Consider the following 16,546-nt stretch of genomic DNA (forward strand, 5'->3'; position numbering starts at 1 on the left):
TAAATCTCGAAAGCAGCAAGACTGTGGGTGCATGTTCATCACTTTTTGTCTAGTCTATTTGAAAGAGAACCGATCGCATCTGTTGTGTTTCTAGACAGTTGCTTCACGAAAGGAAACGGGAGCGCGCACGCGATATAAACAGTCGCATCACCTCAGCTGTTCCCGCGTGTGATTATCCTCTCATTCAGTATTCACCTGCTTTGCTCACGTGAAGTTGCGAACTCAATTATTTTTGTCAGTCGTGTTGCTTCTCAATTCTAAGATCGCCTTTGCATGCATATTGGATCATCATTATTGTCGAACCCTGCTTTTAAGAATTACTATCTGGGAAAATTATTTTCAACCAGCCAATGTGGCTAGTGGGAGTGTCTGTCTTACCCGCCACCGCTGAAATCTACCCGTTGGCGGGTGTCATTATCACTTACGGTATGTTGTGTACCTGCTTTCCTTTGCTTACAGTCATTTTTGTTAATATGATTTAATTATCTTTTTTTTTTTTTACAATAACATTGCTTTAATATGAGATTAACTCCCCATTTATGTGTAGTTAACTGGTGGTCTGGGACGTTTAGCCAGGACAGATTACTGTGCCTATAACAAAAGTTTTGTTGAATTAAAAAGTGCATGTATGCAGCTATATTTTGCTTGATTTGACACATTTAAAATTTGTGGCTAAGAAATAATTATTTATTTTTGGTTTGGTCAGAGATAAATTTGGTAAATCCTTAATTTTGAACCCTGAGAAGAATGTGAAATAAAAACTAATTGCAATGCAACACAACAAATTTGCTCGTGAGTAAGCTCATACATGACACAAAACAGTGAAATGACTGAGGAGGCATGTGGACATAACACAAAATCTAAATCATGTAATTTCAGCATGTCAAAGTCAAATTTATGCATTTAAAATATATTTTTTTACAAAATTGTGGCTAGTGAAAATGGCGAGTGGTTAGTAATGTTGGAAATCTACTAGCCACAGTGTCTGGTGATCAAAAAAGTTAATGTCACGCCCTGTATATATATATATATATATATATATATATATATATATATATATATATATATATATATATATATATATATATATATATATATATATATATATATATATATATATATATAGGGGGGGCATAATGAAATTCAATAGGGTATTAAAACGACTATATTCAAGGTCTATTTTTTTTCTTGTCCTTAACGTTGTTTTGAGGATGCTTTATCTTCTTTTTCAGGAAAGCATACAAAAGCTATTTTGCAGAACTTGTTTTTGTCAGTGTATAAGACGCATGTACGCATTTGTGGTTGAGACCTACTTAATGTGATTTATGCAAGTAGAACATCCTTTTTTGGTTCTGATCACTGATCTCAGATTTGGCCACAAGGCTATTGGCTATCAGAGTACAGGGGTCACATTAGGACCTGAAACACCCTGCATCAGACACGCATTTCCAACAGGAAATCTGTAAAAGCTTGTGGCAAAGCGACAGCACCAGGAACAGATGCACTGAATGAGGAAGTCTTAGATTTTAAGACAGCATAAAATCACAATTGACTCAATAACTTTCCTTAAAGACCTTATGAAATTAAAATTAGAGTTCTGTGACCATTATATGCTAAAACACCCTTTCAAGTTGGCTAAATAAACATTTAGCACCACAAAATGTATAGTCTTGACCATGTAGCAGAACAGCCCAAGAAGATTAAGAGATCAACTTGGACTACAAGGATTTGTGTTCAATAAAGTCCACATGAATCCATTCCCCCAGACAACAATTACAACTACCAATAAAGGACAAGCTCTTTTATAGCCCCTCAACCCTGATTTTGAACAATACTAGTGCACATTATTCCAAATTCAAAAAAGGAACCAAACCAAAAATCTGAATCTTTACCAAAATAAACTTGATCCATCCCCTTTTCGGATATTATAATCAATCCCTCTACTCCAAAACCAACCTCCATTCTAGAGTGCAATGCCCATATGTCATGACCCAATCATGATTCAATCAATGAATTTTTCCTGCTCTTCCCTTTCTTCACATGAGTGATACGTTAAATCCGTTGCAAATGACTTTTCAGGTGGTCCTCGGGAAAGGAAACAGGGGATGAATGTATGAAGGAGAACCAGAGCAAAGGAATGAGGAAGTGAAAGAGCTCCAGTGGTAACATCACCCACTTTATTTGCATCACTACATCGTGCTCGCCCATGGCTGAACAAGACCATTCGTGCTGGATTAGTACCGCACCAGAGCCGTTTGATTGGTCACGGTCCACAGAATGGAAACCGTTGAGTGTTTGTTTGTCTGCCAGAGTGATTCGCATGTGTAGCACACAAACGACTCTGTAATCTCTTTGTTGTCTGGTTAAATAATTAGCCCTGAAAGCAAAAGAGTCGCTTTAAACATTTGAGTCTCCATCCTCTGCGAAGGGCTGAAGGCCATGTTTGGGTACGGCTTCTGAGCTTTGAAGCCACCTGATCTTCTAACTCTTTGTCTAAAACCGCAGCAAAGAACAACTGATATGAACCCAGGCTGTCAAAATCCATCTGCATACAGCCGTAATTCAACATTTCTGTGGTGTGTACTTTCTGTTCCCTGAATCCTGGATGCTAAAGGACAGTGGTTGGGTGGGTTGAAGGGCACTGGCTGTGTCCACAAGGCTCAGCTGACTTCCTGTCCCCAATCCCTGTCCACAGAGTTGGCGCACAGCGCAGGGTCACAGCGACTCAGTGGAGGTCACAAGGTTTATATGCCATAGGTCAGATGAAGTACTCTTTCCTGCTGTCTCTCATGGCACTGTGGAGGTCCAGCTCGGCCCGGTATCTGAGTTCTGGCCGGGGTTGGTGATCTTTCTCCTTGACGGGGGCCATCTGCCGGGTACGGTCGTGTCGATGGCGGTAGAGGAAACGGGTCATCACAGCCACAGCGCAGAGGGTAATGAGCACTACTGCTGCTATCAAACCTGTGAGAGACAGAATAAGTGCCACTTGTGGACTGCAGACAATTAACAATTCAGATGTGTTCACATTTATTGTTGCCTGATAAATATTCATCGTCAAAATTGGATGATTTCCGAAGGGGTTTGTGCTATTTTGAGTTTAGGAATGAGAAAGTTTCCCAGGAAAAACATTTTTGCCTACAAAAAGTTGCTAACGTGACTAAACCTCAACCTCCACCAAAAGTTGATGAGATACAACCCTGAAAGATATTCGTGAATTCTTGTTAAAGTCTAATTTTACACAACCTTTACTTTCGAAATGGGAGCAGGAGACATACACCTACCTCCAATTACTGCAGAGTCATTTTGAGCATTTGTAAGCTTCTTTCCTCTACTTCCTGTATCTGCGGAATCTGTGAATAAACCAAAAAAAGAGATGTGGAATTTATATTAAGGCCCCATCCCAGTTCTACCCCTTAGCCCTTACCCCTACCCCTCGTTTTGCGCGTTCCCATGAAGGGGTAGGGGTGTCCCAATTCTCTTTAGCTTGAAGGCCTAGGGCTAAGGGAACGGGGTAGATTAGCCCTTCGAACGGAAATTTTTCAGGACCACACTCGAAACCAAGGGGTAAGAAAATTTCCCAGAATACACCAGCCACAACGGCAGGATAGCTGCACCCGGAAGTAAGGAGATCCACAAATTAGTATTTTAAATTTTGCTAAATTTCGCTATCTATAATCCATAATATTAACTCCTGTATAGCAGTCCCACAACATTCTGACACTCGATGACACTGGAAAACCCTGTCAGAAATGTCTAGTGGCTGGGAATGAGCTTTTTACAGTGATGTTAATGTTGTTTTTGGTGTGTTTACATAGATGAATATGGCCACTGTGTAAATGCGCAGGAAAGTTACGATCTTATTGCCACATTATATAGTTATGATAACATAATATATGCTTTCAGTGATTTTCTGAAGATAAACCCCCCCCAAAAAAACACAACTGGAATAACTACAGCAGTAGTGATCGTCTGATCTCATATGAAGCACGAGATTGCGATGACATATGATGACGTGTGCAGGTGCTGTAGTGCTGTCCCAGTTTTTAAGAGTGAATTTTGAAGCCCTTCTCCTTCACACTTGGTTTTAAGGGCAAAGGGGTTGGGGTACAAAAATAGAATTGAGATTGGGACTAAATGTCAACCTGGCAACATTGGTACAGTAGGCTGAATGTTGCTTTAACTTAGTTTCCTGGTTGCTTTAACTCACTCCTAGTTTCCTTGTCTATTTTGTAGGGCAAGTAACAAGGTGAAGTACTAATAAAGTTCATATATAGACTTTAGGTTTGGATCAAAACTCTATAATGGATTCTGATGGTAAAAATGTCTTGGATAATGTTTGCTGAGTAATATAATTTCCTAGGAGACTAGTACAATTTATTAAAATATGCTTAAGAGATATTGGATCCTGGCATGAAGTGCAAAATATTCGATTTTCATTTGATATTAAGAACCTATGTGCGATTCAGCATTGTGTACACATGATCTGATCCCAGCAATTAATAAAAATAAAGATGCACTAGTGTAGGGGGAAATCGGATACCGTTCATCCTGCAATTCATTCAAAACATAAGACTCTATGATAGTTTGACCAACCTGACAAAGATCTGGATGAAGACTTGTCCGCAAGCTCCCCGCAATTGGACTCTACCAGGTTACCAAGGACGTTGACCAACGAACTTCCTCGATTTAATATGGCCGCCTTGAGAGGAGCCAAATGGTTGAACTGAACCGAAGACAGGCAGCCAATGAAACCTCTCGATCCCGCCAGCAGAACCTCTTCATCAACACCAGCTCGACCTGACAGCAACAAGGAGACTCTCAGGAGGATCTTCAATATTTGTCCCCGCAACTAGCAAAAAATGGTGCTAAATGAAGGATTCCTGGCCATAAACTATCTCAAGGTGAGTTGGAGTGGTGAATCAGTCAGTTAAGCACAAGCTTGCACACCCACAGCTTTAATCTTAGAGTTTAATTAAACCGCCTACCTGTGACTTTCCCCAATGTCAAAGACCTTATCGTGATCAACTCTTTGTCCGTGGACAGGCTGTATTTCAGATTGGTATCTTTATCAATCTAAAAGGAAAAGGATACAGAGGGAAAAACCAGAGAGAGAGAGAGAATGAGAGAGAGAGATGTGGCGTGACATTCGCAGGATTCTACAAATACTCTGGTATTTTATTGGTGTGAGACAAAAGACATTGTGTTAATCTGCAACACTACATGGAGAATACTGATGACATCCTTGAGTTTAAGCACTGCTCATAAAGCCTGTGTTACCAGGGTGGGTACAAAACTTCAATCTATCATCAGCCATGCACATCAAGGTACTTTATCTTCAGACTGAAAACAAATCTGATCTAAATCAATTGAGAGGAATGCTTTTATTCATAAATCTATTGGTATGTAAATTGTTGCATGACTGTGAGCGTACAGACATCTTGAACTGAATGACTGTGAAATCTGTTCATAAAACTTTGTGTATATAAATTGGTGTGTGAACATGACCAGCATTTTTTAAGAAATTTCGGTGAAATGTCTGCATAAAACAGAATATAATTTTTGCAGAACATAAATTGTTGCATGACTGCAACCTAAATGTTTGTGTTGCATTAGGTGACCCACGTCCTTAATTGAATTTCAGTACAATTTAGTTATACATTCATACATACTTTCCTACATTTCATACATTATTGCATAATTAACCACAAACCTTTTAACCTTTTTACTCATATACGTTTTAAATACTCTTGCTGACCCTCTGTGTGTGTTTTTTAAAGGGAGTCATGATTTATGTATACAGTGTGTTTGTTTCTTTTTCCCTTTTCTGAGTTCTAATTGTATTGAGAAATATCTTTGCATGCATTCATCTTTTAAACAGGTTAATAGTGATCATAGTAGCTGCGTCCCAAATGGCACACTATACACTTATGCACTATGTACTTATGCACTTCCACACTCAACAGCGTAGTATATGTATGTAGTGCCGTCCCAAATCGAACATGTTTTTTTACTAAGCGGAAATTCAAACTGTTTCCCTGATGATGTTTGATGGTTGCCAAATTAGTGTAAATAAACGACCAAACTACCCAATAACACCTGCCATTAGTATAACCACATTCACCAACAGAGACGCTATAATCACTCTCGTAGTAGAATTCTGCTTCCACAATCCAAAATAAATAAAGTTATCCAACATGTGCACCCGTTAGCCCCGCCCCTTCCGCTACCTGAGCAAAACTGCGGTCGTTGAGTGCGTGAAGTGTCCGTCATTCCACACTTCATTTTACAGACTGGATGAGTGCATCATCTGGGTAATTAAAGTGCACTTACTATTTACTAAGTTTTCAGTGTGAACGCATTACTTACACTATTTATACTACAAAATGGCATAGAATAGTGCATAAGTATGCGATTTGGGATGCACCTATTGTTTGATCTATAATAGATGATGGGTTCTGCGCTTCAGTGAAAAGATTAGAGCTGCTGGATTTACAACATGTAGGTTCATCAACTTCTGAAATCTACAAAAGTAAGTGGCTTTTTCAAGAGTTCATGCTTAGATATTGCTTGATACTAATTGCAGGTTTGGCATGCTGTCCCGGGAGAGAACCCTGAGCTCAGAGATAAATGAGCCCAGGGCTCTCGCCTGGTTGGTTAGTATGTAAAGTGGACTTTGATCAGGTAGTTCTCGAGAGCTGGTAAAGGAGGAAGAGGGGGGGATTGGGAGGACAAGGGGATTCTTCAAAAAATGAATATGAGGGAAGGTGAAATGGGCTATTTATTCTAGGCTTGGATTAATCTGATTGGTTTGATCTGGTTTATCGATGATTGCAGATGAGAGACCTGCTCATGTTCCTCTCGAAATTAGTTTCTAAAACTACATTTAACTTTGAGAAAAAATATACAAATATTCTGGTAACATAAGTAGTGTGCATCTGATATAAAAAAGCCTTGTCCGATAATGTTTAAAAATAATTATTATACCATCTCCATGTATCTTGTAGTGGGCATGTTTTGCTAGTAATTATGTTAAATGTCTGAAACTGAATATGAATGTTATTTGTTTGAAAACGCTCATAAATTTGGATTTACTACATTACTTATGATATACTTTCTTTCGCAAAACAGGAGCCATCCAGGGAAAGCAGATTTGAATTTAGCAGCTGGTCACATGACGCAATGAACGTCCTAATCACACCAGTGTGACTGTACACTCCAGGGACCAGCCAAGACTGATCATCAGGGGCACCGCTGGCCAGTACGGGCCCTTTGACCACATTCTTGAAAGGTGGGGGCTGTTGTGGACGAAAGTGAAGAGGGGTGGGGGGTGGGGTGATGTCGTGGACAAAATTGAAGGGCGGCAGAGGCTGGGGGTTGGGGAGGAGGTGTTGCAGATGAAAGTGTAGATCAGAAGGGGGGCTTTAGGTGAGTGTCACAGATGAAATTGAAGAGTGGGTGCAGGGTTGGAGGTGGGGGATTTGATTGGGCCACCAAATAGTAACTCTGGGGCCCCAAAACGGCATGGGCCCTTAGAATCGTCCTAACTTCCCCTCCTTCCTGGTGCAATCACACCTATATATACGTACATGTCAAAAACCTACATTTATTTTCTGTGTAATTTATTCTATTTTCACGTAAAGTAGTCGATGTCTATGACTTACATCTTTATTAAGTAATGTAACGTTCTTTATTAAGTTTAGTAGCTGCAACAGAACATCATATAGTCTCAATTTATTACCAAATTAGTTTCACTTATTTTAAAAACCAGCACAACTCACCTGGACATACATGTCCCGTCCCTCTCTATGAATCTGGACCCTGTGGAGCTCTCCATTGGCCAAATTAAGGGAAGTTGGCATAAAGATATCAGGATCTTTCTCTCTGTTCAGCCGATACCAAATCTGCAAACTCCCTGCAGGACGCCAATGAGACGTGAAAAAGGCAGGCAGACATAAGTGAGACAAAATCAAGTCAGCACAACTTACTCTCAGGCTCATTTCCTTCCTCACTGATGAGGGCAATTGCTGGCCTGACCGCTGTTTTGTAATATTAGAAACACGAAAAAAAAAGATGCTCCTCTCCAATCATCACAATCACTGTAGTAATCATCTACTGACAGTGTGAAGGTAATCATAAAACAGCTCTGATTGGACAATACAATGCTGTGATTTGGCGCATGCCATAACAGGAAAATAAGGTTGTTTTAGTAGACTAAATCCAAATATATACAATTTTTGCTGAAATTATTAAAAAGAAAGTTGCAATGAGCCCGATTTTTAATTTAACTTGCAAAAAAAGTATTGGTTAAATATTTTCAGATTAACTTGAACTGAAATTGAAATTTAAAACTACAACCAATCATCAGCTGACAATTGATTTTCTTTGTTTTTGCTTGCAACTACAGTAACTACAATGAAAACTAAAAGTTTCAGTGCTTCCCACACATAGACTTTACTTGAACAGGCCTCCCAGGAATATTAATGGCCGCCCGAATATATTTTTTATTTTTATTATCCTTTTGCACTTTTTTGTATCCACCTAATAGCCAAACATCAGCAATTGATTAACCAGTGGAAAATCTCCTCTCACCCTACATGTTTCCTACTTCTCTTTGTATCTGCGCAAGAACTGCCAACACTCCTAAAGACAATTTCACATGCTCTGCAGAGACCCACAGAGACGGGGCTTTTTGGGACTTAAAAATGCGCCCGTCGGGGTTTATAAATCTCTTAAAATGTCCAGCAATTGGTTTTTGGTTTCACTTTCTAAGCCGTCGTATATGTTTTTGAATTACATTTTTATTTTAAACCTGATTTACTTTTGCTTGGCTTCACAGCTGACAGCTTGTGCACAGTAGCAAGAGTGAGAGAAACATTGTATATTTAATTATTTGATCTAAATGGCTCAGATTTTTAAACTTTTAAATGTGTATAGACATATGTATACATACATATATACATACATATATACACATATATACATACATATATATATACATATATACTATACACACACACATACATATACATACATATATATATATATATATATATACACATATATATATATACATATATATATATATATATATATATATATATATATATATATATATATATATATATATATATATATATATATATATATATATGTTTTTGAAGTTAAAAAATAAAAGGGGCCCCTGGATTTGCTATAGCCCCAGAGCCCAATGTGTTCTTAATCCAACCCTGCATATAATTTAAAGTAATATGTTTTTAAAAAATAAAATTGCACGGAAAAAAAAACAATAAAAAAGTCAAATTATATTACATTCATTTTTTTTCAAAGAGATGAAAAACAAGATGACTTGAACTCAGCTAAATCAATATAAAACTATAAATACCATTGTGAGTCAGAATAATAGCCATGTACTGCTGATGATAGGTGTTGACGGTCAGAAGCATGGCAGGCGTCTGAGTCGTGACGAAACTGAAAGCGATGCTCTCTCGTGAATTGCTGCTTTGGGCGAAGATCGCCGAGGACTGACGGCTGTGGTTGCGCATCACAGAGAACGGCTCCTGGAAGGTGTAGGTCACCGAGGACCCGCTTTCAAATGACACGGAAACCTCTGCAAAGGAAGAAAAACACAAAACATTGTCGCAAACGCTCGTGGGCAGATCCTAGACAGCGATTTTGCTGTTTTTGTTTCCATATCAGCATATTAATGCGCTGTCGAACACCAAGGACACTCTGCTGAATGGACAAATGCGGAGGAAATGAATCATTTAAACTTTAAATGAATGCAAAATTATGCTTGGACTGAAACCGACCCCTGGGGCATCTCATGGTGTTCATTTACTCATAATATTATCAGGATGGAAACACCATCCCTCTGGAGTCCAATAAAGAAAATGCAAAGCCTCATTCACGGAGCGCTGAATGGCTCGGCTGTCTGGCGTATCACAGGATCAAATGTGATAAAGGCTGTATTGACAGGCGAGAGGTTTAGCATTGAATGTGATGGGCAGGGAGGCTCTGCTGGGACCGCTCAGGTTGCAGCCCTTTGAGCGAAATTCATCCAAACAACCGTGGTTCATGGTCATGGACGCGAGTCGTATCGAGAACTGCGCTGAATGGCTCGTGTTCCATCCTACTCAGCTTTGATCAGGTGCAATCTGTGGACACAGCAGTGTCTGCAGAAATCAAGGTTACAAAGATGTCAACTCAAGAACTGTTTTGCAAGTCTGCTTAAGATGTAATTTGAGATTTTATTAAAGATTTTATAGGTATATAGGTAAAAACCTGTATTTCAGATTCATAATCTGGTCCATATTCAAATGTGTGTTGTCATGATACTGAAATTCGATACCAAACGGTACTGAAAATGTAAAAAACGTCCATTTCCCGATAACGTTTGAGCATGTTCTTAAACAGCGCTGACTTGCCATTGAGTTCACGTGCTCAACAGAAATGAACTCACTGCTGTTTACTGATTGTAACTACAGATACAGGGACACTTGAGCATTTTAAAGCTGTAAAGATCAGCTTGTGTGTTTTTGAGCTGATATACGAGTCATTCGCTGATAAACTGACTGATTTTCATGGCTTTAAAACATGCCAGTAGCCCTGTCTCTGAGTTTACACTCAGTAAACAGTGGTGAGTTTGGTGAATTGATGACTTTTTCACGGCCAATCACAGTCATTTCTGTTGAGCACATGAACACAATGGCAAATCAGTGCTGTTTAAAAACGCGCTAAAATCTTAGCAGGAAATGAACGTTTTTAAAATGTCAGTACCGATTGGGATCGAATTCCAGAAGTGTGACAAGACTAATTAAAATCAAACAATAATTCATAAATTTGATCAAACCCTGAACTTATCTTGACAAACTACATGCATATGCACATATTACATATCACTTTCAGGTGGGGATGCAAAAAGTGCACTGAAAAAAATGATTCAAAGATGATTCCTTGGATTTACTCAATTTTTTTAAGTTAAGGGGTTGTAAACAATTTATTTGGGCTGAATTTAAACAAACGAATTGAGTTGAACATTATTCAATTTAATTTGTTGGTTTAAATTCAACCCAAATAAATTGTTTGCAACAGTTTTGCAGACATCATTTTTTCAGTGTGGGGTGACCATTAAAGTGACAGTTTACCCAAAAAATGTACAGAATATTCATTTATAAGCTATATTTAACATTATTTAACATTTAACAATATTTTACATTATAAGTGTTTTTAAACCTTTATGAGTCTCTTTTTTCTGCTGAATACAAAAGTAGATATTTTTATTTTAAACGCTTACTCTATTAGTGACGAGATTATGACGTAGTGCCTGTTGTTGGTATCCAGAGGTGAAATCCTCCTGCCGATACCAGACAACAGTTCATCAAACTGGGCGGGGATCAGTCGGAAGCACCACTGAAAGCTTTCATCATCCAGGTACAGTTTCTGAAAGAGTTGATAAACTCAGAGCTGGGTGCTCCTCTGGATCTAGTGGATTCAGACATGACCTAGAATGAATCTATGCTGTTTTTCAGCCTTCCTAAAGCACAGCTAATCTCTCAATAAAATCCATGTTTGCCATTTAGCAATGAAGCTAATGGCTAAAAAGCTGATGCAAATCTACGTCTATTGTGAAGTGAATTTGACATGTGAACGAAGCGAATTTGACGCACGAATGAAGCGAGTAAACTCAAAATATTCACATGTGTATTTGCACATGAAAATCACGAATTATTTGCGCATTCCGCATCTGGTGTGAACGCAGCATCAGAGGTTAAATTAGATTTTTTTTATTCCCAAAAAAGACAAACCTAAATATATATAATTTGGCTGAATATATATATTTACACAGTAGAAGTAGCCCCCCTGAATTATTAGCCCCCTTGTTTTTTTCCCTATTTTCTGTTTAACGGAGAGAAGATTTTTTCAACACATTTCTAAACATAATAGTTTTATTTGACTAGATATTTTTCAAAACACTAGTATTCAGCTTAAAGTGACATTTAAAGGCTTAACTAGGTTAATTAGGTTAACTAGGCAGGTTAGGGTAATTAGGCAAGTTATTATATAATGATGGTTTGTTCTTGAGACTATTGAAAAAATATATAGCTTAAAGGGGCTAATAATTTTGTCCTTAAAATGGTGTTTAAAAAAATAAAAACTGCTTTTATTCTAGCCGAAATAAAACAAATAAGACTTTCTCCAGAAGAAAAAATATTATCAGACATACTGTGAAAATTTCCTTGCTCTGTAAAACATAATCTGGGAAAAATTTAGAAAAACAAAATTCACAAAAATAATAGGATGCTTTGTTAGCGTTGGTAAAGCTAAATTGCTTAAAATTATAGAAAAAACAGAATGCTTTGTAAACCCTCATAAAGTAAGCCTTATATTAGTGCTAAAATAACAACAAAGACAGCTAAATTTGAAAGCACTAATATGACCAAATTACAAAGACGTAAGGATGATTTGTTAGCGCAAAAATGACCGAATTTAATGCAATTCCACTGGGATTGGTCAGATTGCAGCCCTTTGAGTGAAATTCCTGGTCAAAAGCGCAAGTCGTATGGAGACAGAGAGACAGACAGAGAAGAGCAGAGCGGCGCTGAATATCTCATGTTTTATCTCGATCAGCTTTGATCAGGTGCAATCTGTGGGCACGGCGGCGTCTGCAGAAATCAAGGTTACTGAGCTTTTAAACGTCCTCCTTCTGGAAGGCTCTTTGATTCGGTGTGGAAGAGTAAGGAGGACGCTGAAGTTAAAAACAAACATTTTTTTCAAACTGTTTTGATGATGAACCTTTCCCTTGAGCAGCAAGACAATCTGAAACCACTGAGATTGTGTCATAGTCGGAGAGGGACGGGTTTGTCATTTTGAGATGGTCAGTTAGCATCTTGTTTTAGATGTAATTTGACATTTTACTGTGAAAATACAGTATAGGTATAACCATAACCAAATTATTTTTAATGAAATGTCTACAAAAATAAAATGTGAGAACAAAAGGTAACACAAAAAGCATTTAACATTGATAAAAAACTATTTAATTGAAAATTAAGTGCAAAAATAACAAAAATTGACTGCAAAAATTTTTTAAAAATGGGAATTTTGTTAATGTTGATACAACAAAATTAAGTGAAAAAATGAAACTTCGTAAGCACTAATATGTATATATTGTAAAAAAGAAAAGAAGTTTTGTTAATGCTAATTCAACAAAATGTAAAGCCAAAAATTCAGAAAGTCTTTTTAATGCTAGTACAATAGAATTAAACTCCACGTGAACCAAAAACTGATGTTGTTTCTTTGTTCGGTATGATGACATACTTCCGACTGAAACTGAATACTAAAGCTGCATTCACATTACGAGCAACTCGCAGCAGCAAATCGTCAATCAACCGTTCATTTTAATAGAAATCCGACGACCTCCATCTATGCGAGCGACAGTGACTTGTCGACAAGATGGGCGCTTTGAGTGTCGCAGCAAAGTAGAGAATCCTTCAACTTTATGCAAATGAAGAGCGACTTAAGCGACAGCCAATAGGAGCACCAGTAGAGCTCACATGATCCTCACTCAGCTGGCCGGTTGTATTCTCAGTGCTGTAGACCTACACAGACCTGCGTTTGCAGCAGATAAATAGCCGCAATGACAGAGAACACACTTTTTTCTTGATCATCTATGTAATTAAGTATTCACATAAACGTTACCCAAGTAACCTCAAGGTGGGAACGCCCATAATGGTTTCAATCGCCACCCAGAGCAAAAGGCAGCTACAAAGTCGCTGCCAGTGTGAATGAGGCACAAGCTCCTTTTCTAGTCTTTCACTTGCAGCAAACTAACGGTTGGAGAGATGTGGCTACGGGATTGCTGTGGCTAGAAGGACTGCTGTAAGTTTGATTGGTCAGATTTTGATTGATAATTACCAAAACAATTGTTTTTTCATGGATTAGCTTGCATGTTCACGTTAAGTCAAACAATGTGCGCTAGCAAAGTAAACAATGTAACTTTTCATGTCAAAAGTCATGACCAATGTTGTTGTAATGTAATCAGAGTTGCAGGACTACAAACTGACTTCATTTGCAACTGGCGGATATGTGTTTGATTGAAGCTAATAATCTTGTAAATTGCATGTAACTTAAAATCAGCAACAAATAAATTCACACCGTATCCCCCCCCAAATAATAACAGTGTACCTTTTTTGCAGTTAGGTCCTCCATAGGCAGAGTGTGTGCAGTCACAAACGTATCCGCTGCTCTTCTCGATACACTTCCCCCTGTTGCGACACAAGCTGTTTTGGCTGCTGCAATGACCTGGACATCCCGAACTGACCCCAGGGGTCATTTTAGCCCGTTCCTCAAGGTCAAGCGTCATCCCGTTGATATTTAATGACCTGATGCACCCTAAAAATCCTCTCTGCCTCGATGCTGTGCCTCCTGCGAATTACAGAAAAAACATTTCTGTTATGCTATATAGAAATGTTTTAACCTTTTATCAGGCTTCAGTAACTGATAAATAAATAATCAATGAACTAAATAAATCATTAAAAAAATGTAAAAGTCTTGCAATAACGCCCAGTAACGCTTCAGTTTTTCCAACGAGTATTTCAGTGAGTGTTCTATAAAGGGTTAAAGGTGCTGCAATTGCTTTGCATTCATCCAAGGTTTGTAATGTTTTATAATATACAAATATACGACGTTATCAAAACAATCCCTGTTCACATATATTCAAATATATCCTAAAGATGCTGTATTTTGCATGCCAGGCCAGTAGATGGCGATGTCACTCACTATCCTGAGCCACAGAATCGTAGCCCTGTAGTCTGCCATTGTTGTTTTGGTTGTCAAGTAGTCGTATTCGCTCATAGACAGAATGTGTAATATAGGAGGGAAGGTCGCCATCGTTTTCTCAAAGTCGTGTTTTCATACAATAGTTTAACATTAGAACTAAGGCAGATATTTTTATCGTTTTAAAGTTTTGTAATTTAATAACTCTGTTTAAATAAAACCCATATAACTATAGTAACCTTACTTTTCATTACTTTTTCTTACTTTTCATTGTGACCTGATGGAGATCTTGTAGGTCGAAACGTTGTCCAATTAAATTTTCTTCTGAGAGCTAAAGTAGCAGTGTGTCGATTTTGTTTACTTCGGTTTATATTTCATTCATTCATTTATATTTCAACATTGTTATTTGACCAAAACGACCAAACAGAAAAGAGCTCAGAGTTTTTCTTTTACATTGAATGGCCATTACGATCAAATTGACCACATGTAATTCAGCATCTGTTTCTTTTTCCTGTGCCTTTGAATATGTGTGCATCTGCTAGCTAGCCATTTTCTGCTAACAAAAATATAACTTTCTGATAGCAAAAACATTTTACTCTTAAGGTTTCCAAAAAACGATTTCAATGAGGTGAAAAAACGCTGTGCTACTTGCCCAAGGTGAGGTACGCACCTTTGAGGGTGGTCTAGCGACTTGTACACAACTATAAACTATAATACACAAAAAGTTCCAAATTTTAGGTTAAGGACTTACGGAAAATAAGACGACAGACATATCTCAATAAAATCTCAATAGAAGCTTTGAATGTAAATATGACAAATAAATCCATTCAGTACAAAATTAAGTTGCTTCTAGAATCAGTTTACCCAAATATAAACAACAAACGACCATTAAACTTCCATTTCATGCCGACTTTAGTAACAAAGCTTGATTTTATATTCAAATAATTAGCATTTAAACTCTATTAAGAACATCTGTGTATAGGCACAGGGCTATTATTCTCTGATGCCCTGCTGTCACTCAAGGCTGTGCCTACCAATGAACAGCTGGCTGTTGAGCTGAAGGTGGGTGTGGCCTTCGGATGGCGCCTCCAGGAAGCGCAAAGGCAGCTGGTCCACCTGCAGCGACGCCTCCCTCACGTTCCTCTCCGCTCGAACGTAATGCCACTGCTTGTCATTCAGAGGAACGTGAGACTTTACTGTCAGAACCACCGGGCCGTTGCCCACGTCAAATGTGAAGGTCACCACAGAGGGCGCTGTGGGAATATTGAGGTAGAAAAGAATAAAAATGGAGAAATCACAATCGGTGCGTACAAATTTGCATACTGCACTTCCAGACTCTATAGTATGTGAGCCAAGTAGTGTGCGCAAATTTATAGTATTCGAAAAGCAGTAGGCGAGAAGTACCCAAATAACTTTAAAAAACTACTTCTGGAGAAATTGTGTGTGCATCCAATGGATTCACTACCCCATTAGGCCACCCAAGATGGTTTATGAATGGGTTAGAACTAACGGAACTGAAGCAATAAGGCCATGTGATAATGATAAATGGTGGATGTAGTACATATGAATTCCATTCATACTAATTATACAAATACTATATAGAACATGCTTTTCTAATGGTTGTGAAATAAGTTTAAATTCAAATGTAGTACCTACTCGAGTGGTATGTGATTTTAGAACATATATGCTAACAGGTGTTTGTGAAAGGTAGACTTTACTGCAAGACACTGCAGATGAATAGGGTTAAAATATACTTGTCAATCTTCTATTACAA

General features: G+C 38.1%; 1 protein-coding gene across 1 annotated transcript in view; it reads right to left on the minus strand.

Annotated features, from left to right (window-relative positions):
* Window positions 1-1,137: 1,137 nt before the first annotated feature.
* Window positions 1,138-16,546, minus strand: part of cntnap5b (contactin associated protein family member 5b) — a 124,909-nt gene continuing 109,500 nt past the window's right edge. The window contains exons 14-21 of the mRNA XM_056448563.1: window positions 15,807-16,025; window positions 14,182-14,421; window positions 9,383-9,607; window positions 7,779-7,912; window positions 4,986-5,073; window positions 4,594-4,797; window positions 3,282-3,350; window positions 1,138-2,961 (exon numbers count right to left, since the gene is read on the minus strand). Coding sequence (XP_056304538.1) covers window positions 2,759-2,961; window positions 3,282-3,350; window positions 4,594-4,797; window positions 4,986-5,073; window positions 7,779-7,912; window positions 9,383-9,607; window positions 14,182-14,421; window positions 15,807-16,025 — 1,382 coding nt within the window. The 3' untranslated portion in view covers window positions 1,138-2,758. The remainder of the gene's footprint in view (window positions 2,962-3,281; window positions 3,351-4,593; window positions 4,798-4,985; window positions 5,074-7,778; window positions 7,913-9,382; window positions 9,608-14,181; window positions 14,422-15,806; window positions 16,026-16,546) is intronic.

The sequence above is a fragment of the Danio aesculapii genome, chromosome 22 (assembly GCF_903798145.1).
Source record: "Danio aesculapii chromosome 22, fDanAes4.1, whole genome shotgun sequence".
In the NCBI taxonomy this organism is placed as follows: domain Eukaryota; kingdom Metazoa; phylum Chordata; class Actinopteri; order Cypriniformes; family Danionidae; genus Danio; species Danio aesculapii.